Below are 22,615 nucleotides of genomic sequence, written 5' to 3'. Positions count from 1 at the left end.
GGAGGTTCTCAGTATGGTAAAGGTGCCCGCATAGTTAATATAAAAGGTCTCGGAAAAGTCAGAGGCATTCTTAGAACTCCGACACTCAAAATCATCCTTAAATAAAATAAACTAAACCAAATGTTAGGTAAGTTATCTAACGTATTCTAGTTCTGAATGTAACTTTAACTTAATACATCATTTTCTGTCGCCTCCAATCCTCCGAATCACTGGTGGAACAACCCTCTCCCCTCACACCTCCGTCAAGAGGGATTTCTCAGAAAACATACACATACAGTTCAAGTAAGGAAAACACAGATAGAGAAGCATTTACAGCAAGTAGAACAAGTAGCGGATAAGCAGAATTAAACAGCTAAGCAAACCAAAACAATGCACACTCAAGCAAACAAACAAATGCATATGATGTATGCCTGTCCTATGGCTGATGAGTCTCATCTGTCGGTTATACAGCCAACCCGACAAGTCCTGGTAGTTAACCATTGGACAGTCCCTCTGTGCGCGCATCCCTAAGCTCAATAATATTCCATGGAGTCAAACTCCAAGCTCAAATATAATATTCCATGGAGTCACACTCCAAGCTCAATAGTATAGTATTCTGATGAGCGGATAATTTGTACGCTTTTTGGCATTGTTTTTAGTATGTTTTTGGTAGTTTTAGTTGAGTTTTTACTATATTTTTATTAGTTTTTAGTTAAAATTCACTTTTCTGGACTTTACTATGAGTTTGTGTGTTTTTCTGTGATTTCAGGTATTTTCTGGCTGAAATTGAGGGATCTGAGCAAAAATCTGATCCAGAGACTCAAAAGGACTGCAGATGCTATTGGATTCTGACCTCCCTGCACTCGAAGTGGATTTTCTGGAGCTACAGAAGCCCAATTGGCGCGCTCTCAACGGCGTTGGAAAGTAGACATCCTGGGCTTTCCAGCAATATATGATAGTCTATACTTTGCCCAAGATTTGATGGCCCAAACCGGCGTTCAAAGTCACCTCAAGAAATTCCAGCGTTAAACGCCGGAACTGGCACCTAAATGGGAGTTAAACGCCCAAACTGGCATAAAAGCTGGCGTTTAACTCCAAGGAGAGTCTCTACACGAAAATGCTTCATTGCTCAGCCCAAGCACACACCAAGTGGGCCCGGAAGTGGATTTTTATGTCATTTACTCATCTCTGTAAACCTTAGGCTACTAGTTTCTTATAAATAGGACCTTTCACTATTGTATTTTCATGTTTTGGACATCTAGTTCTTAGATCAGATCTTGGTTCTTCTGGTTCCCTCTCTGGGGCCGAAACCAATGATCACTTTTGTACTTATGTATTTTCAACGGTGGAGTTTCTACACACCATAGATTAAGGTGTGGAGCTCTGCTGTACCTCGAGTATTAATGCAATTACTATTGTTCTTCCATTCAACTCCGCTTGTTCTTGTTCCAAGATATCACTTGTTCTTCAAACTTGATGAAGGTGATGATTGACACTCATCATCATTCTCACCTATGAACAAGGTGACTGACAACCACTCTTGTTCTACAAGCATATGAGGCTTAGTGAATATCTCTTGGATTCTTTAATCGGAATCTTCGTGGTATAGGCAGGACCTGATGGCGGCATTCAAGAGAATCCGGAAGGTCTAAACCTTGTCTGTGGTATTCTGAGTAGGATTCAATGATTGAATGACTGTGACGTGCTTCAAACCTGTAACCTACTGGGCGTTAGTGACAGACGCAAAAGAGGGATTCTATTCCGGTAGGGGAGGGAACCAAACCGGTGATTGGCAGTATTGTGACAGAGTGCGTGCATTAGCTTTCACTGCGAGGATGGGAGGTAGCCATTGACAACGGTGAAACCCTACACGAGCTTGCCATGGAAAGGAGTAAGAAGGATTGGATGAAGGCAGTAGGAAAGCAGAGAGACGGAAGGGAAGGCATCTTCATACGCTTGTCTGAAGCTCTTACACCAATGATATACATAAGTATCTCTATCTTTATCTTATTGCTTTATTCGTTTATCACTATACCCATTTGAGTCTGCCTGACTGAGATTTACAAGATGACCATAGCTTGCTTCATACCAACAATCTCCGTGGGATCGACCCTTACTCACGTAAGGTATTACTTGGACGACCCAGTGCACTTGCTGGTTAGTTGTGCGAAGTTGTAGTGATCACAATTTCGTGCACCAAGTTTTTGGCGCCGTTGCCGGGGATTGTTCTTGTGTATGGACAACTGACGGTTCATCTTGTTGCTTAGATTAGGTATTTTTTTTTCAGAGTTCTTGAGAATGAATTCTAGTGTTTCAAGGTGATGTTCTTATCATCACCAAAGCTGATTGATCATCATCAATTTAGCTCTTGAATGCAATGTCTTGCTGAAGCTTAGCTAGCTATGTCTAATTCCTTTAGACTAAAGCTTTAGACTAACATTGCATGATTCCTGGAATTCTCATTAAGAATTTTGATACCTTTATTTTCTCTTCCATATAATTTTCGAAAAAAGCACAAAAAAATTACAAAATCATAAAATCCAAAAATATTTTCTGTTTGAGTCTAGAGTCTCATCTTAAGTTTGGTGTCAATTGCATGTTTCTGTTTTTCTTGCATTTTTCGAATTTATGCATGTGTCTTCACTAATCTTCAAGTTGTTCTTGATGATTTCCTTGTTTTGATCTTTGAATTCTATTGACTTGAGTGTTTTGTTGTTTCTCATATGCATTCTCATTTTGTTAATATCAGTAGTATACAAACTGCTAAGTTTGGTGTCTTGCATGCATTGTTATTTGATTTTATTTGCATTTTGATTATTCCTTATTATTAAAAATCCAAAAATATTTTTAATTTGTGTCTTTCCAAGTCAATAATACAGAGAATTGAAGATTCAGAACATACTGCAGAGGAATCACACAGAAAAAGCTGGGCATTCAAAAATGCCCAGTGAAGAAGACAGACTGGCGTTTAAACGCCAGCCAGGGTGCCTGGCTGGGCGTTTAACGCCCAAAAAGGTATAGGTTTGGGCGTTAAACACCAGAATGTGCACCATTCTGGGCGTTTAACGCCAGGATGGCAAAGGGGGAAGATTTTGTTTTCAAAATCAATTTTTTTTCAAGTTTTCAAAGCTTTTCAAAATCAAATCTTTTTCAAATCATATCTTTTCAATCAAATGTTTTCAAAATCAATTTCTTTCCTTTTTCAAAGATACTTACTAACAATTAATGATTTGATTGAACATTTTTTGCCTTTTCTGTTGAGGAAGGTTTTATGTTTGAATCATATCTTTTCTTGTTAGGCAAGTCATTAATTTTTTTAAAATCATATCTTTTCAAATTGTTTTCAAATCATATCTTTTTAAAATTATTTTCAAATCATATCTTCTCAATCACATCTTTTTAAAACCAATCATATCTTCTTAACCACATCTTTTTCAAAATAGTTTTCAATCAAATCTTTTTGGCTTCTAATTTCAAAATCTTTTTCAAAAATCAATTGAATTCTTTCCCACTCTTATTTTCGAAAATTAATTAGTATTTTTCAAAATGTTTTTTAAAATCTTTTACTTAATTTTCGAAAATTACTTCCCTTCTTCTCACATCCTTCTGTTTATGGACTAACACTATCCCTTAATGCAAAATTCGAACTCCATCTTCTTTGATAAGTTCGAATTTTCTACTTCTGTCTTCTACTTTTCTTTTCCTCTGACACCTCAAGGAATCTCTATACTGTGACATAGAGGATTCCATATTTTCTTGTTCTCTTCTCTTTCATATGAGCAGGAACAAAGACAAAGGCATTCTTGTTGAAGCTGACCCTGAACCTGAAAGGACGTTGAAGAGAAAGCTAAGAGAAGCCAAAGCACAATTCTCTTTAGAGGACCTGACCGAATTCTTCAAGGAAGAAGAACCCATGGCAGCCGAAAACAACAACAATGCCAACAATGCAAGGAAGGTGCTGGGTGACTTTACTGCACCTACTCCCAACTTCTATGGGAGAAGCATCACTATCCCTGCCATTAGAGCAAACAACTTTGAGCTTAAGCCTCAATTAGTTTCTCTAATGCAACAGAATTGCAAGTTCCATGGACTTCCATTGGAAGATCCTCATCAGTTTTTAGCTGAGTTCTTGCAAATCTGTGACACAGTCAAGACTAATGGGGTTGACCCTGAGGTCTACAGACTGATGCTATTCCCTTTTGTTGTAAAAGACAGAGCTAGGACATGGTTGGACTCACAACCTAAAGAAAGCCTAGACTCTTGGGAAAAGCTAGTCAATGCCTTCTTGGCAAAGTTCTTTCCACCTCAAAAATTGAGTAAGCTTAGAGTGGAAGTCCAAACCTTCAGACAAAAGGATGGAGAATCCCTCTATGAAGCTTGGGAAAGATACAAACAATTAATCAGAAAATGTCCCTCAGACATGCTTTCTGAATGGAGCATCATAGGTATTTTCTATGATGGTCTCTCTGAACTATCCAAGATGTCTTTGGATAGCTCTGCTGGAGGATCTCTTCATCTGAAGAAGAAGCTTATGATCCTGAAGACCCTTCAATGGAAGAGGTGAATTACCTAGGAAAACCCTATGGAAACACCTATAATTCTTCATGGAGAAATCACCCAAATTTCTCATGGAAGAATCAAGAGAGACCTCAACAAGGTTTCAATAACAATAATGGTGGAAGGAACAGGTTTAGCAATAACAAGCCTTTTCCATCATCTTCTCAGCAACAGACAGAGAATTCTAAGCAGAACCCCTCTGACTTAGCAACAATGGTCTCTGATCTAATCAAAACCACTCAAAGTTTCATGAATGAAACAAGGTCCTCCATCAGAAATTTGGAAGGACAAGTGGGTCAGCTAAGCAAGAAAGTTACTGAACTCCCTCCTAGTACTCTCCCAAGTAATACAGAAGAAAATCCAAAAGGAGAGTGCAAAGCCATAAACATGGCCGAATATGGAGAGGAAAGAGAGGAGGTGGACGCCACTGAGGAAGACCTCAATGGGCGTGCACCAATCTCCTCTGAGTTCCCCAATGAGGAACCATGAGAATCTGAGGCTCAAAATGAGACCATAGAGATTCCATTGGACTTACTTCTGCCTTTCATGAGCTCTGATGAGTATTCTCCCTCTGAAGAGGATGAGTATGTCACTGAAGAGCAAGTTGCTAAATACCTTGGAGCAATCATGAAGCTAAATGACAAGTTATTTGGAAATGAGACTTGGGAGGATGAACTTCCTTTGCTCACCAAAGAACTGGATGACTTGTCTAGGTAGAAATTACCTCAAAAGAAACAAGATCCTGGGAAGTTTTCCATACCTTGTACCATAGGCACCATGACCTTCAAGAAGGCTCTGTGTGACTTAGGGTCAAGTGTGAACCTCATGCCTCTCTCAGTAATGGAGAAGCTAAGGATCTTTGAGGTACAAGCTGCCAAAATCTCACTAGAGATGGCAGACAACTCAAGAAAACAAGCTCATGGACTTATAGAGAATGTTTTGGTTAAGATTGAAGACCATTACATCCCTACTGATTTCATAGTCCTAGAGACTGGGAAGTGCATGGATGAAAACATCATCCTTGGCAGACCTTTCCTAGCCACAGCAAAGGCTGTGATTGATGTTGATGGAGGTGAACTGATCATTCAAGTGAATGAAGAATCCTTTGTGTTTAAGGCTCAAAGATACCCCTCTGTCACCATAGAGATGAAGCATGAAGAGCTTCTCTCAAATCAGAGTCAAGAAGAGCCCCCACAGTCAAACTCTAAGTTTGGTGTTGGGAGGCCACAACCAAACTCTAAGTTTGGTGTTGAACCCCCACATTCAAACTCTAAGTTTGGTGTTGGGAGGTTCCAACATTGCTCTGAGTATCTGTGAGGCTCCATGAGAGTCCTCTGTCAAGCTACTGACATTAAAAAAAGCGCTTGTTGGGAGGCAACCCAATGATTATAATTTATATAGTTTCTTTTGTTATTTTATGTTTTTTGTAGGTTGATGATCATAAGAAGTCACAAAATCCATTGAAAAAGCAAAAACAAAATGAAAAACAGGAAGAAAAATAGCACACCCTGGAGGAAGATGTTGCTGGCGTTCAAACGCCAGTAAACCTAGCAGTTGGGCGTTTAACGCCCAGTCTGGCACCATTCTGGGCGTTTAACGCCAGAAAGGGGCACCAGACTGGCGTTAAACGCCAGAAAAGGGCAAGAACCTGGCGTTAAACGCCAGAAATGGGCACCAGCCCGGCGTTTAACGCCAGAATTGGCTCAAAACGTGGATTTTGATGCTATTTGGTGCAGGGATGACTTTTCCTTGACACCTAAGGATCTGTGGACCCCACAGGATCCCTACCAACCCCACCACCCTCTCCTCTTCTTCACCCATTCACCAATCACCTCAATGCCTCTTCACCACTCACATCCATCTCCTCCATTTCTTCTTCTTCTACTCTCTTCTTTCTTCTTTTGCTCGAGGACGAGCAAACCTTTTAAGTTTGGTGTGGTAAAAGCATTGCTTTTTGTTTTTCCATAACCATTTATGGCATCCAAAGCCGGTTCAACTGAGAAGGCATGACCTCAAGCCCATCACTAAGAAGAAGATGGAGCAAACAAGAGACCCCTCTCATCAAGAAATCCCTGAGATACCTCAAGGGATGCACTTTCCTCCACAAGACTACTGGGAGCAAATTAACACCTCCCTAGGAAAATTAAGTTCCAACATGGGACAACTAAGGGTGGAGCACCAAGAACATGCCATCCTCCTCCATGAAATTGGAGAAGATCAAAGGATCATGAGAGAGGAGCAACAAAGACAAGGAAGAGACATTGAGGAGCTCAAGCACTCCATAGGATCTTCAAGAGAAAGAAAGAGCCGCCATCACTAAGGTGGACCCGTTCTTTAATCTCCTTGTTCTTTATTTTTCTGTTTTTCAAAAATTATGCTTTATGTTTATCCATGTTTGTGTCTTATGATCATTAGTATCTTAGTGTCTATGCCTTAAAGCTATGAATATGAATCCATCACCTTTCTTAAATGAAAACTGTTTTTATCACAAAAGAACAAGAAGTACAGGATTTCAAATTCATCTTTAAAACTAGCTTAATTAGTTTGATGTGGTGACAATACTTGTTGTTTTCTGAATGTATGCTTAAACAGTGCATATGTCTTTTGAATTTGTGGTTCATGAATGTTAAAATTGTTGGCTCTTGAAAGAATGATGAAAAAGGAGACATGTTACTGAGGATCTGAAAAATCATAAAAATGATTCTTGAAGCAAGAAAAAGCAGTGAATACAAAAAAAAAAGAGAGAAAAAGAAGGAAAAAAAAACGAAAAAAAAGGGAGAAAGAGAAAAAGAAAGAAAAAGAAAGGAATAAAGTTGTGATCCAAGGCAATAAGAGTGTGCTTAAGAACCCTGGACACCTCTAATTGGGGACTCTAGCAAAGCTGAGTCACAATCTGAAAAGGTTCACCCAATTATGTGTCTGTGGCATGTATGTATCCGGTGGTAATACTGGAAGACAGAGTGCTTTGGGCCACGGCCAAGACTCAATAAGTAGCTGTGTTCAAGAATCATCATACTTAACTAGGAGAATCAATAACACTATCTGGATTCGGAGTTCCTAAAGAAGCCAATCATTCTGAATTTCAAAGGATAAAGTGAGATGCCAAAACTGTTCGGAGGCAAAAAGCTACTAGTCCCGCTCATCTAATTTGGAGCTTAGTTTCATTGATAATTTGGAGTCTATAGTATATTCTCTTCTTTTTATCTTATTTGATTTTCAGTTGCTTGAGGACAAGCAACAATTTAAGTTTGGTGTTGTGATGAGCGGATAATTTGTACGCTTTTTGGCATTGTTTTTAGTATGTTTTTGGTAGTTTTAGTTGAGTTTTTATTATATTTTTATTAGTTTTTAGTTAAAATTCACTTTTCTGGACTTTACTATGATTTTGTGTGTTTTTCTGTGATTTCAGGTATTTTCTGGCTGAAATTGAGGGATCTGAGCAAAAATCTGATCCAGAGACTCAAAAGGACTGCAGATGCTGTTGGATTCTGACCTCCCTGCACTCGAAGTGGATTTTCTGGAGTTACAGAAGCCCAATTGGCGCGCTCTCAACGGCGTTGGAAAGTAGACATCCTGGGCTTTCCAGCAATATATGATAGTCTATACTTTGCCCAAGATTTGATGGCCCAAACCGGCGTTCAAAGTCACCTCAAGAAATTCCAGCGTTAAACGCCGGAACTGGCACCTAAATGGGAGTTAAACGCCCAAACTGGCATAAAAGCTGGCGTTTAACTCCAAGGAGAGTCTCTACACGAAAATGCTTCATTGCTCAGCCCAAGCACACACCAAGTGGGCCCGGAAGTGGATTTTTATGTCATTTACTCATCTCTGTAAACCTTAGGCTACTAGTTTCTTATAAATAGGACCTTTCACTATTGTATTTTCATCTTTTGGACATCTAGTTCTTAGATCAGATCTTGGTTCTTCTGGTTCCCTCTCTGGGGCCGAAACCAATGATCACTTTTGTACTTATGTATTTTCAACGGTGGAGTTTCTACACACCATAGATTAAGGTGTGGAGCTCTGCTGTACCTCGAGTATTAATGCAATTACTATTGTTCTTCCATTCAACTCCGCTGTTCTTGTTCCAAGATATCACTTGTTCTTCAAACTTGATGAAGGTGATGATTGACACTCATCATCATTCTCACCTATGAACAAGGTGACTGACAACCACTCTTGTTCTACAAGCATATGAGGCTTAGTGAATATCTCTTGGATTCTTTAATCGGAATCTTCGTGGTATAGGCAGGACCTGATGGCGGCATTCAAGAGAATCCGGAAGGTCTAAACCTTGTCTGTGGTATTCTGAGTAGGATTCAATGATTGAATGACTGTGACGTGCTTCAAACCTGTAACCTACTGGGCGTTAGTGACAGACGCAAAAGAGGGATTCTATTCCGGTAGGGGAGGGAACCAAACCGGTGATTGGCAGTACTGTGACAGAGTGCGTGCATTAGCTTTCACTGCGAGGATGGGAGGTAGCCATTGACAACGGTGAAACCCTACACGAGCTTGCCATGGAAAGGAGTAAGAAGGATTGGATGAAGGCAGTAGGAAAGCAGAGAGACGGAAGGGAAGGCATCTTCATACGCTTGTCTGAAGCTCTTACACCAATGATATACATAAGTATCTCTATCTTTATCTTATTGCTTTATTCGTTTATCACTATACCCATTTGAGTCTGCCTGACTGAGATTTACAAGATGACCATAGCTTGCTTCATACCAACAATCTCCGTGGGATCGACCCTTACTCACGTAAGGTATTACTTGGACGACCCAGTGCACTTGCTGGTTAGTTGTGCGAAGTTGTAGTGATCACAATTTCGTGCACCATATTCCATGGAGTTAAACTCCAAGCTCAAATAATATTCAATATTCATATTTATATGCATGCCCATGGGGGAATCCGGGGAGTTAAAGTGCCCGGTCACATCTTGCGACAGAGGGTCAACAAATAGTCTCAAATACACAAGCCACATAATAATCTCTTTCCCTTTTAAAATATTACCTCCAATCAAAACTCCAATTCTTAAAGAAACTTTGGCAATATCTCCTCTAAGACTCAAATTTCTGCCACCCTTCAAGGGTCCCAATTATCAAACCAAACACCTCTCAGTCACTCAAATCATTTCCAGTAACAAATTATTTCATAATCAAACAAATACCAATATTAAATCTTTTTTCAAACCGACCAACTTCAACAGCAAATTATTGACAACAGCTAAACCTCACATTTTATACCATATACACAATCCATCAATTATTCATTCATTTCACTCCTATCTTAGGGTCTTCTAGCCTATGTTTTCACGTGACATTAAACATTAACTACGAGAAACCAAAACCATACCTTCGTTCGGAATCAAAATATTCAAAGCTCTGGAGAAACTTTCTGACCGAGCTATCGAAGAAGAAAACGTCCAGAATCGTCTGTGCCTCCTAAATCTTTCGTTGGCCAAACTCAAAGAGTAGAGGAGTTACGTCACCGTCAACTTCTACCGATCAAAAGTGGTGCTAACGTGTAGAGGAAGAGGATACAAATACCTTTATCGGATTAGATTTTTGATTGGAGTTACGGATTACAAAAAATCAAAGCCAGAAATTTGGTGGGGTTTAAGTTCTTTTTTTTTCTCTCTCGGCTACGCTCTTCTTTTTTTTTTTTTTTCATCGTTCTCTTACGATATTCACACAATATATGTGTGTGTGTGGCTTAAGGAAGCCTATAAGCCACCGCCTTGGCTTTCTTTATTATTATATAAGCCTTATGATATATATATATGCACACAGTCCAATATATAATGATAATAATAATATATATGTAACTTAATGCAAAATATAAATCGCCTTTTACTTTCATGCTTTATGATTAATAATAATAATAATAATAATAATAATAATAATAATAATAATAATAACGTAATGAATATAATAACAACAGTAAATTTATAATACTAGGGAGTAAAATTATATAAACTTATAATACATATAATACTCATATAATACTCATAAAAATTATATCCAATGTTTATAATAATAATAATAATAATAATAATAATAATAATAATAATATAGATTTGATTAAATTCAAATTATTATAAAAATTAGTTCAATTATTAATAATAAAAATAATTTTTTAAAAATAAGGAATTTTAATTTTATAAAATAAATTATAATTTATTTATATTTATATTTTTAAAATTGAGGGTCGCTACATTTACCATCACCATCCCTAAATGACACGTATATTGGAGAGGATGAAGAGAGGTGGGCATGTAAGACCAACTCAAATAGAATATGAGAGTAAATGGATATAGTGGTTATGTGTTATATATAATTCCATAATAAAAAAGCACGCTGTGGGTGAATACTTAACAAAAGTAAAAGGTGGAGAGGGTGGTGTTGTTATATGGGTGAGGTGGTATTAGAAAAATCAAAGGGTGAGGCTGTGCTTGATGGTCTGGAAAAGACGTTGCAATTTTTTATTGAATATTGTTGAGTGGTTTAAAGGTAATAAAAAAACATCTTTGGGAGTTAAGGTTTCTAAGGAACAACACATATAGTATGATTAAAATACTCCGAATCATATGCTTGATGTATGGGAGCGCCAATCATAGTTTTTTATTGCGGATGACGGCTTATGGCAGTGAGCCAAAATCCGCCAAAAAATTATGATAGAGGGCATTACGGAAAATGACGGATTATCTAAAAAATGCATATATAAATATAATAAACTATAAAATCTAATTTATATAATTATTTTTCTAGTCATAAGACAACTAATTAATGCAGCAAAATGAACAAATATAGTAGCAAATTTAGCAAATAAACATAAGACATAGAACATAAAAACTAAAAATTAAAAACTTAAAAGAAAGACAAAAGCCATTGTCTCATTAATCAGGGGCAGGTGCATTAGAATCAGGGGATTGTTTGGAAGTATATATAGTGAACTAAACAAAAAAAAAGGAGAAATTTGGAAGAAGAGAGGGAGAATGAACTGAACGAAAAAAAATAATATGCAAGAAACTACGAACCAGAGAAAGAGGAACGGTGGTTCGCAGCGGCAGCAAGGAACAACTGTGGTGATGAGGGCGGTGACGATCAGTGGCGACCGACGACGGGCGGCATTGACAATCGACAATGACAAGATGCACAGAGAACAGAGAGGGAGAAGAGTTTTCACGTGAAGAAGAGGCGCAAAGAACAGAGAGGGAGTTTTTGAATAATTAGGGTTAGTGGTATCACTTAGGATCGTCTAATTTACTCAATTACCCTTAGATTTTTTTAAAAAATCCGTAGAAACCCGGTATTTCCGCCATATGTATGGCATTCCGCCATGGCGCCACCGCAATTGCGGCTGCCGTGAAAACCACATTGCGGCGACCTCCTTATGCCGGCGAGGCCAAAATCCGCCACGCCATAAATGCCATGGCGCCGCCATTGCCATTTTTTTTAAACACTGGCGCCGCCATTGCCATTTTTTTAAACACTGGCGCCAATGAGTTCAAAGAGAGGGAAAATCGGAAACAAATGGCAATGACTAATAACAGCCTCTGGGTCCGTTGGGAACAAGAAGAATATGGCATGGGAGAGGGTTAAGGCATGGAAAAGGGATATAAAGAGAAATGCTAAAGAGCCATCAAAATTTATTATTTTTTACCATCACTTAGTTATTAATGTTTAAAAGTGTGAATTAAAATATGTTGTTGGATCACTAGATTAAAGAAATTAGATTGATGGTTAAAAGTGATAGTAAAAAACAATAAATTCTGGTGGTCATCTAGTATTTCTCGAGATATAAAAGCTTGGTGATCATAGGAGAGGCATGTGTAGCTGGGTTGGAATGTAAAGTGGTGAAAATGTTTTGTTTTGCATGTTTATTTCATGTCGAGGATATGTGGTTAATATTCTGTGGGGGGTTACTTATTGTTCCTTGATGGCAATGGCAAGGGAAAATGTTTAACCAACCATAGGATATTATTTTGTCTATTCTACCTTTTATATGGATCGAGTGTGTATTGAACAATCTAAAAAAATCTAAAAATCTATGAATTAAAAGTGTGGCTCAATGGAGAAGCTAGGGTTACTTGAGGAGCTGAAGTGAAACAGAATTATACATTGTATATTAGTTCACCAAAGAAGTTATAACAATTAATCATATGAAAATTCAAACATGACAATCAATCCTTATTATGTATTTCATTTGATATAATTTTCTTGAAGAGAAGAAACAAAAAAAAAAAGGTAAAAAAAGGACTCCATAGTCACTCAGAAATGTCTACTCAAAATTAAATGGAAAATGTGACAGATTTAACTAAAAATTTACATCCTAAGGGAAATGGATGACATATGTAACTTGAGAACAAAACCATGGTTTCCGGTGGGATTAGCAGTTTAGCCCCAAACATTTGCAGAAAATTAGAACTCCACAAATGATGTCAACTACAAGTAGCAAGCAAAGAATAATCATTCCCCCACCCCTTTTTTTACCATTCTTAGGGACTAAGGAGCTTCCCTTTCAATTATTGATTGAGTTGGTGGATTCATTATTACATTTTCTACAAGGGATAGAGACCTACTCGAACTGTAATATTCATTTGAGGCGTTATTTGAACTAAGAGGTCTAGATGTTTCTATCATAAGATGAGAAGAGTTGTTACTACCCTTAGGAGAACTCGTGCCGGATTTGGTTGATGCTACATCTTCACAAACCAAGGGCAAAATTGCCGATGGTTGGTCGGTATCAACTTCTTTCCTGCAGAATTCATCGTCTACAACAAGATCATAGCTATTTGCAGTTCGCAATTCTTGAGCTAGGGTGCACCACCAACAACAAAACCAAAGAGTGCAATCGGAAACTGAAGGTTTACCAAAACAGAATTTATAGGCAGGCAAATTGAACCTCTTTCTCATTCGGATCCTCCAAAATCCACCATACAGTAAACCCAAAAAACAAAGGATGATTCCAATGGCCACAAGACCTTGTCTAACTTTGTCATCATCAATATTAACAGCAGCCAATGTGAAAATCCAGAAAGGTGCAATGCAAAACAGAATAAAAGTGGCAATATGAACATACATGTTTCCGAATCCAAGTCTCTCCATATTCCACCCAAAGACACAGAAAGTGCAAAAAAGTGAGAGATATGCTAGAGAAATATCGTCCCAAATGTCAAAAATTCCTCCACTCCACTTTGGTCTATCTTCAATAATCTTTTCTTGATCCTTGGATGCAAATGAATATATTTTCTCATGTGCTTTCTCTCTCAATTGCTCTTGCCTTTGAGAAAATGTAGTTTGAATCTGTGCTTCTTCATCAATCTCGCAATCATAGTCCTTCCCAAGTGGGCTAAGAATGATGTACAAACCTGCAATTGCTGGCGTAGCAATTGAAAAAGATACACATATTCCAACTCCTATGACAGGCCTCTCAGACCTTTTATACCCCAAGTTTAGACCACAGAGTGCATATTGAGAAAAACAATTCACATGAAGGAGAATGACCACTACCATCATGTGCACCCACTCATTCGGCTTATAAGTCCCATTTTTGCAGTATATCTTTCGCAACCTAGAGATGTCGTTCGGCCTCCATCTACACAAAAGAAAAAGGTGGTAGAACCGCTTCGGATGTTGGTACAAACACATAAGCGTAAAAAGTGCATTGAGTATTTGATTGTTTACTTCAAACCATGCATTTCTCTGAGATTTTCTTGTCAACACATTATTCAACATGCCTGTCATCACAAGGAACAGAACTGCTCCCGAGACAGCAACACAGGCTGTCCAAAAGAAAAGGGCCATATTCATTGGATTTCTAATCCATTCCATGCACACCTTCTTGACCGAACCCCAACCGAGTTTCTGACCAAACATGTTACTGAATCGTGATCTCGTGCCATGAGAACTAGGAGCAGGTACAGATTGTGAAATCTGATCTCTATCGGAAGTGAGCCGTTTTAATTTGGCAGATGCAGAACCAAATTTTAGAGACTTGATCCAGCATGAAAGGGAACTAGAGACAGTCCCTTCGAACTTTCCCTGAGGATTTTCACTGTTCGGAATTGTCTGTTGTGAAGTTGCAAGATCAACTGAAGCAAACTCCATTTTACTCCCACTAGATTCCGCAATTTCATTATTCCCGGTGTTCCCAATCCCGTTATTATCAACTAAAACCATTGCGATAGAAAACTATGAGCTTTCGCAACCAAACACCATCATCAATATGTTAAAGGTACAAAACAGTTACTGCAGAGACATAAATAACAATCTGTTTTCAGATTTCCAATCAATAACAAATTCCCTATGATCAACTCAAAGGCAACAAGCAAAGTGGTATTTATTATCCAAGTCCCAAGCAAATTAAAAATGAAGGCCCTGAATGCATTCCTCATGCAACAATTATAAACTGATTACTTTATAAACTTATTACTTATCAAAATTAATGACTTATAATTTATAAACTAGGAGCTAGAAACTACTGAAAAGTGAAAAAACCCAAATTCCAATAGTTACCAACCAATTCATCTCACAGAACAATTAAAAAAAAAAAAAATCTCAAACCCCCCATCTCAAGAATAAAATTGCATGAGAGGCATCATCATATAAACCTGGAAACTAAATTATGCCAAATAACAGAATAATATGATAAAAATTAAAATTAAGAAAATAATAACAAAACAAAGAAATGGAGATGAAGGAGTTCATGGAAAGTGAGTTAGACAGACATACCTAATCGCCGACGCGGCAATGCAAAATGAAGAATGCGTTGGATGCAAGAGATTCCGCCATGGATGGCTACATAAGTTAGGAAAAAGTTCCCGAAAGGAAGAACGGAATCAAAATTCTAAGTAATGAAAGGTAGGAAAGAAGAGAATAATCAAATTTGACGTGACAACAGAAAAAACAAAAGAAAATTGAAGAAAGGAGATTGGTTTTGGGATTTTGGTTGTTCAACATTGTCAAAAAGTGAGTGCTGGTGGTCACCGGTTGCCACCTTCCTCAAAAGAGAGAAAAGAAAAAGAAAAAGAGAAGAATGAGATGATGATGATGATGATGTTGTTGCGACTTGTGTGAGGACTTCATTTATTTTATTGAAAAATTTTACTATAACAATCTTATATAGTCAATAAATATTATTATTTAATTAGTTATAATTTATATTTATAAAATTTTATATATAAAAAATATATAATTTATATTTATATTTATTAAAATTTATACACATAAATTATTATAATTTTTATTTATTTTTTAAAATTTAAATACATAAATTAATAAATTTTATTAATTAAAAATAATTTAATTTTTATACTAATTACTCAAAATATTAAAAATTACTGTCCTCGACAAATTTCTCATTCCATTAACCTTGTAACTTGTAAGGCTCTTGTAAATTTTAAGTTGTAACACAATTTTATTCATCTCAATACTACAATATCCTAGATTTTCTCCATTTCCTATTATGTTGTTTTTCTATTTTTGGGATATTTCCATTTCAGTTCACCCTTTGCTTGTCCGATTAAGGAAGGACCTACAATACCCAGTTTTCCTGAAAATGAATGCAATTTCCTATGTTTGTTATAATAATAATAATAATAATAATAATAATAATAATAAGGAGAATTATAAGGTACATATGTTATATGGTATAGAGATACAGAGATTCCTTCCTTTTTAATGTTCAAAGGACACGTAGTTGTTTTTCTCAAAGCAAGGCAAGAGAATGTGATGGCTCATTAACTCTTTAATAGCTTGCTTAATTGGCTGATCTCTTAGCCAAATCATATTCATCACTCATCAGTTACACTAGCTATTACTATGCTGAACTTTTTTTTCTTTGGGTACTATTTGTTACGGTGGGTAACCGGAGATAAATACAACGGATGACGTTTGATGGCCCAAGCGTATGAAGGAGGAGAACCCCGGACGTATCTGCAACTTGGGAGGCTCCGTCCGACTTGCGCTCGTAAGTGAATGGGGGTGGTACCTGCAAAGACACTCCGATGCTTAAGTTAGCAAGGGTGTGAGCAGGTCTAGAGAGTATTGGGTTTAGAAATACCTGATAGGCGTCAGTGTACTTATAGTGGTGAGCCAATAACCACCGTTGGTGTAGTGCCGTATCTTTAGGGTGTTAACCGTCCCATTATCTTGGGGAGGTTAAGATATGGCTTTATGAAGTGGTTAGAGAGATTTTCGGGGCGGTTACTCATTTGAATGAGTGTTATCTGCCAGCTAATCTCATAACCGACTTCTTCATACTAAGTCGTGGTTGACACCGACTTCTTAAGTAGAGGTCGGTGCTTTGCTAGGCTTAATCTATTGGATCAGGCCTTTCGGTTGGACCTGGGCCCTTAACATTGGGCCAGGGTATGAACAGTGCCCCTACTTGAGCCCAAGATCCTTTTAAGGCTTGGGTTCAAGTATTTAACTCGGGTTCGTAGCCGACCTTTACGGGTTTTGAAACCGACGTGATTTTCGCGTCCTTTTGTTTCTGACAGTTACGTCAATTCAAGCGTCGTGTCCGTTGGGGAAGCGTTTAGGGATCGAGGGCTTTGGTAACGGTGCAATCGCATTAATGACTGCCTCGCTTTTACCATTATGCCCCTTAATGTGTTTATAAATGCTTTCCCTCTCTTTCGTTTTTCCGTTTCTGCAAACTTTCAAACTTCTTCTTCCCTTGTTCGTGCTGCATTCTTGTGTTCAAAGATTTCTGCTTTCTCCAACCTTCATTTCTTCGGATAAAGGTTAGTTTTGTTTCTTCCATGTCATGCCTTATGTTTGCATGTTTTGTTTTGTGAGTGGATAGGTTGGCCTGTAGATTCTAGCCTCGTATCTCTCCTCTTTAGGGGCCGTGTTTTTGATTTTTCTTTTTCTTTTTTCCTTTTGTAGGTTTCTGCCACTTTTCTTTATATAAAAAATGGCTTCCGTAGATGTTCTTTCTCAGTGGGTTGACGTTACGGTCCTTGGGGAGGAACCGTTGGTCGATGCTGAGTTCATCACTCATCTTCGTACTCACCACAGGCTCTGTACTTCGGAGGAGGACGAGCCAAAATATGAGCTAATAATCCCGGGTCCTGAAGACCGGGTCTGTTTTGGGAGAGAAAATGAGGCGGCCCCTCATTTTTTCTTTATGTATGAGTGTATGATCACCCGTTTGGGTGTTTTTCTTCCTTTCTCAGATTTCGAGATATCTGTTTTGCATCACTGTAGAGTTGCCCCTACTCAACTTCACCCCAATTCTTGGGGTTTTTTGAAGATCTATCAGTTTATAAGCCACGCTCTGGACTTTCCGACCTCTCTAAGGATTTTCTTCTTTCTCTTCCATATGACTAAGCCCTTTAGTGGGCTAAACAACAAATAGCAATGGGTATCCTTCCGAGCCATACAAGGTCGGAGGATTTTCACCCTTTTTGACGAATCTTTTCACGATTTCAAAAACTTCTTTTTCAAACTTCAAGCTGTAGAGGGTCACCACCCCTTTTTCCTGGATGAGCATTCCTCTCCCCGCTTCCCCCTTTATTGGTCGCCGCCTTCCTCTTGTGAAAAGTATGGTCCAGATGACCTGGATGAGGTGGAGGCGGCTATTGTGGGGTTTTTCCGAGAAGCGTGGGGAAGGACCCCATACTTGGATACCAGGAAAATTCTCCAGGGTACACCAACTTTTGTTCAATCTCAGCTAGGTAGTGCATGCATTTTTTATTTCCGAGTTGTTTCTGCCGACTTGCATTCTACCGACTTGTAATTTTTGTTATTTGTTTTCTTTTGTAGATATGGCAAAGAAGAACGCTCAGGAGGCCTACCAAAGGGTTCAGGAGGCCAAGGCGAAGTCCCGGGCTAGGTCCGGTGGTGCCAGGGCGATCACCTCTCCTCCTCCTCCTCCTCCTCCTCCTAAGAACACTGGCACTCCCTCTCAACCCATTGTCATCTCTTCCTCAAGTTTGTCTCGACCACCCCCTTCTGCCCAAATTCTCTCTGAGCCAGAGAAGAAGAAGCGCAAGACTTCTGAGTCTGGCTCTTCTTCTTTTGATGGTGGGGTTAAGGCGGATGCTATGGCATTCGTCCGAAAGAACATCTATCCTTTTATCAGTATGGATGATGTTTCTGTTCGGAACCACCTCACCACCATGGCTGAGGAGAGTTTCAGGGTAGCGGGTGTTTGTGGCAAACTTTTGGACATTTTCGAGAAGGCTCCCCTCAGCTCTTTGGGGGCATCCTCGAGGGTTGAGGAGTTGGAGGGGAGGCTTCTTATTTATGAAAAACATGAGAAGGAGTTGAAGGAGGAGAGAGATAAGTTGAGGAAAGAGAGGGATCACCTGAAGGAGGAGGAGGGTAAGCTGCGGGCCCAATGTACTTTGGAGGCGAATCTGAGGAAAACGGCGCAAGACAGCTACCACAGCTTATTTCAAGATATTGTGGCCGTGAGGAAGGACTTACTGAATTCTCGGAACGCATACGCCGAGTTGGAGGACTCAATTGCCGATGGCGCCGAGGAGTCTTGGAGAATTTTCCTGGAACAAGTCAGAGTTATAGCTCCCGACTTGGACCTTTCTCCTTTACATCCTGATAAAGTCGTCATCGATGGTGCCATCGTGTATTCTTCTGCTCCCGAGGTTGTTTCCGAGTTAGATTTGAAGACTCGGGGGCAGAGGATTATTGAGTCTCCTCCTCATTCTAAAGATGCTCCGATTTCTTCCTCCGTTCCTCCGACTGGTCCTGGTGGCGCCCCTCCTGAATCTGGTGGTGATTCCTCTACTCCCTTGAAGAAATGACTCTTATTTTTTATGGCTATATGGGGGCCCGGCCTGTGGGTCCCCTTTTTTAAACTTTATTTCTCTGTTGGTGGTTGTGAACAATTTCTTTTTGGCCTTTTAAGGCCGTAAACAAAAATATTTATGGCGATTGCCCTTTTTTGGACAAGGCCGTAGAAAAATAAATGCCCTTTTTTGGATAAGGGTTCTAAGTTACCTCGTGCGTGCATGCTTTTCTGTTTTTGATATTTTTTGATCTTTTTTGAAGAAACCTCTTTGTTGGCTTGCGTTGTTTTCTCGAGCCTTTTTCGTTCAAGGGCTTTTATGCAGCCTTTAAACTTTTTCCAGGTTTTCCTATCTCTTTTGTTATCCTTTGTACTCAACTTTGCTTTAGTGAGCTTCTATGACTTAGGTTATTTTTGTGATGCGTTTTTCCTTTACTCGGAGCTCGGTTTTCTTTTACTCGGAGCTCTTTCGAGTTCGTTTTACTCGGATTTTTATTTCGACTTGAGAGTCGGATAATTCCTGAGTTCTTACGATCAACTCATATAACCTCTTTACGCCGACTTGTACCTCGTCGTTTTATCCTGACGACCATCTAGGTCGGTCCATGGGATTTTCACGTTTTGTCGAGCTTAAGTCGGCGCGTTTCGTAGAAAGACTTATAAAAATAAAGGAGGATATTTAAGAGAGATATAGTAAATGAAAAAGATCTTTATTAATTGGGAAGGTACCTTTTTGCTACTAAGGGTCTTGCTAGCCTATTTTCCCTCAGCCTCTACTATGATGCCTCGTTAAAAACCCTTCTCCAGAAAAAACCCTTTTCTTTGGGAAAAAATCGTGAAGTTGGGAAAAGAGTACATCAGGGAGTAGAGTTCGCTTTTAACTGTAGTACCTTTTCATATTACAAGCATGCCACGACCTTGGTAGCTCAGTGCCATTTAGGTCGGTTACTTTATAATAACCTTTTCCCAAGACTTCTTTGACTTTGTATGGTCCCTTCCAATTTGCGGCGAGTTTTCCTTCTCCCGATTTGTTGACTCCGATGTCGTTTCTGATTAGGACCAAGTCATCTGTAGCGAATGTTCTTCGAATGACTTTTTTGTTGTACCTCGTAGTCATTCTTTGCTTCAGTGCAGCTTCTCTTATCTGGGCCCCCTCTCGGACTTCGGGGAGCAAGTCGAGCTCCTCTTTGTGCCCCTGTATATTTCCGACCTCGTCGTGGAGAATTACCCTTGGGCTTTGCTCACTGATTTCTATTGGAATCATGGCTTCTACGCCATAGACTAATCTGAAGGGCGTTTCTCCTGTGGCAGATTGGGGAGTTGTCCTATAAGCCCATAATACTTGAGGGAGCTCTTCTGCCCAAGCTCCCTTTGCTTCCTGTAGCCTTTTCTTTAATCCTGCCAGTATGACTTTGTTAGCTGCCTCGGCTTGCCCATTGGCTTGTGGGTGTTCTACCGAGGTGAACTGGTGCTTGATTTTCAGACTGGCTACTAGATTTCTGAAGGTGGCGTCGGTGAATTGGGTTCCATTGTCTGTGGTGATGGAATAAGGTATTCCATACCTTGTGATGATGTTTTTGTAGAGGAACCTACGACTTCTTTGAGCGGTGATAGAGGCTAATGGTTCTGCTTCTATCCACTTTGTGAAGTAATCTATTCCCACCATCAAGTACTTGACTTGCCCTGGTGCTTGGGGAAAAGGACCTAACAAATCCATTCCCCATTTTGCGAAAGGCCAGGGGGAAGTGATACTGATGAGCTCTTCTGGTGGAGCTACGTGGAAATTTGCGTGCATCTGGCATGGTTGGCATTTTTTCACAAAGTCTGTGGCATCTTTCTGCAAGGTCGGCCAATAGAATCCTGCTCGGATTACTTTCCTGGCCAGCGACCTTGCTCCGAGATGGTTTCCGCAGATCCCACTATGTACTTCCTCCAACACCTCGGTGGTTCTTGAGGTCGGTACGCACTTCAGCAATGGTGTTGATATCCCTCTTCTGTAAAGGACATTTCTCACCAAAGTATAATGTTGTGCTTCCCGTCGTATCTTTTTAGCTTCTTTCTCCTCTTTGGGGAGGATGTCGAATTTCAGGTATTCGACTAAGGGATTCATCCATCCGAGGTTTAGGCCGGTTACCTCAAGTACCTCTTGTTCATCCTCTGTTTTTGATACCGAGGGCTCTTGGAGGGTTTCTTGGATCAGGCTTCTGTTGTTCCCTCCGGGTTTGGTGCTTGCTAACTTGGATAGGGCGTCAGCTCTGCTATTTAGATCCCGAGTTATATGTTTGACCTCGGTTTCCGCGAAACGCCCAAGGTGCTCCAAGGTTTTTTCCAAGTACCTCTTCATATTGGGGTCCTTTGCCTGATACTCTCCGCTTATTTGGGAGGTCACCACCTGTGAGTTGCTGTATACCATCACCTTTGTAGCGCCAACTTCTTCTGCTAATTTTAATCCGGCGATCAAGGCTTCATATTCTGCCTGATTGTTCGAAGCCGGAAATTCAAATTTTAAGGAAACCTCTATCTGGGTTCCTTTTCCATCTACCAATATTATTCCTGCGCCGCTCCCTGTCTTGTTGGAGGATCCGTCTACATAGAGTTCCCATGTAGTCGGCTTTTCCTCTTGTTCACCTGCATATTCTGCAACGAAGTCGGCGAGGCATTGGGCTTTAATTGCTGTCCGAGTTTCATATCTCAGATCGAACTCGGAGAGCTCTATTGCCCATTGAACCATTCTCCCTGCAACATCCGTCTTTTGGAGGATTTGCTTCATGGGTTGGTTCGTACGGACTCTTATTGTGTGAGCCTGAAAGTAAGGTCGTAGCCTTCGTGAGGCTATTACTAAGGCGTAGGCAAACTTCTCTAGTTTGTGGTACCTTAGTTCAGGGCCTTGTATGACCTTACTGGTAAAGTAAACCGGGTGTTGCCCGACCTTGTCTTCTCTGATCAGAGCTGATGAGACAGCCCTGTTTGCCACGGATAGGTATAGGACAAGGTCTTTTCCCGGTACTGGTCGTGTTAAGATAGGAGGTTGACTTAGGAATCTTTTGAACTCTTGGAATGCCTCCTCGCATTCCGAAGTCCATTCAAATTGGCATCCCTTCCTCAATAAAGAAAATAGTGGAAGGGATTTCAGTGCCGATCCCGCCAAAAATCTGGAGAGGGCTGCAAGTCGGCCATTGAGCTGTTGAACCTCTCTCAAACAAGTCGGGCTTTTCATTTCTAGGATGGCTCTGCATTTGTCGGGATTGGCCTCAATCCCTCTTTGTGTTAGCATGAAGCCTAGAAATTTCCCCGCTTCTACTGCGAAGGCGCATTTTGC

At 39.7% G+C, this 22,615-nt stretch overlaps 1 protein-coding gene and 1 non-coding gene across 3 annotated transcripts; both read right to left on the bottom strand.

The window, feature by feature from the left end:
- Window positions 1–4,297: 4,297 nt before the first annotated feature.
- On the bottom strand, window positions 4,298–4,405 carry LOC130959001 (small nucleolar RNA R71). The gene has a single exon (XR_009078099.1). It is a non-coding gene; the product is annotated as a small nucleolar RNA R71 (small nucleolar RNA).
- An 8,226-nt stretch (window positions 4,406–12,631) lies between these two features.
- Window positions 12,632–15,584, bottom strand: LOC130954511 (uncharacterized). 2 transcript variants are annotated; one of them, XM_057881261.1, is made up of 2 exons: window positions 15,273–15,584; window positions 12,632–14,710 (listed from the first exon to the last, which is right to left on the bottom strand). In XM_057881261.1, exon 2 carries the CDS (start codon window positions 14,646–14,648, stop codon window positions 13,044–13,046), a length of 1,605 nt encoding a protein of 534 aa, XP_057737244.1. In that variant the 5' UTR covers window positions 14,649–14,710; window positions 15,273–15,584; the 3' UTR covers window positions 12,632–13,043. The 2 variants fall into 2 exon arrangements, with proteins under 2 accessions (XP_057737244.1, XP_057737243.1); XM_057881260.1 differs by having other exon boundaries at window positions 12,634–14,789.
- Between the last annotated feature and the right edge of the window lie 7,031 nt (window positions 15,585–22,615).

The sequence above is a fragment of the Arachis stenosperma genome, chromosome 10, assembly GCF_014773155.1.
Source record: "Arachis stenosperma cultivar V10309 chromosome 10, arast.V10309.gnm1.PFL2, whole genome shotgun sequence".
Taxonomy (NCBI): Eukaryota; Viridiplantae; Streptophyta; class Magnoliopsida; order Fabales; family Fabaceae; genus Arachis; species Arachis stenosperma.
The sequence above is the reverse complement of the archived record's forward strand: the minus strand, read 5'-3'. Positions and strand labels throughout refer to the sequence as shown.

Bases quoted from the DNA above. Each gene is read 5' to 3' on its own strand.
- LOC130954511 (XM_057881260.1), bottom strand. From the start codon at position 14,720: ATGGTTTTAGTTGATAATAACGGGATTGGGAACACCGGGAATAATGAA.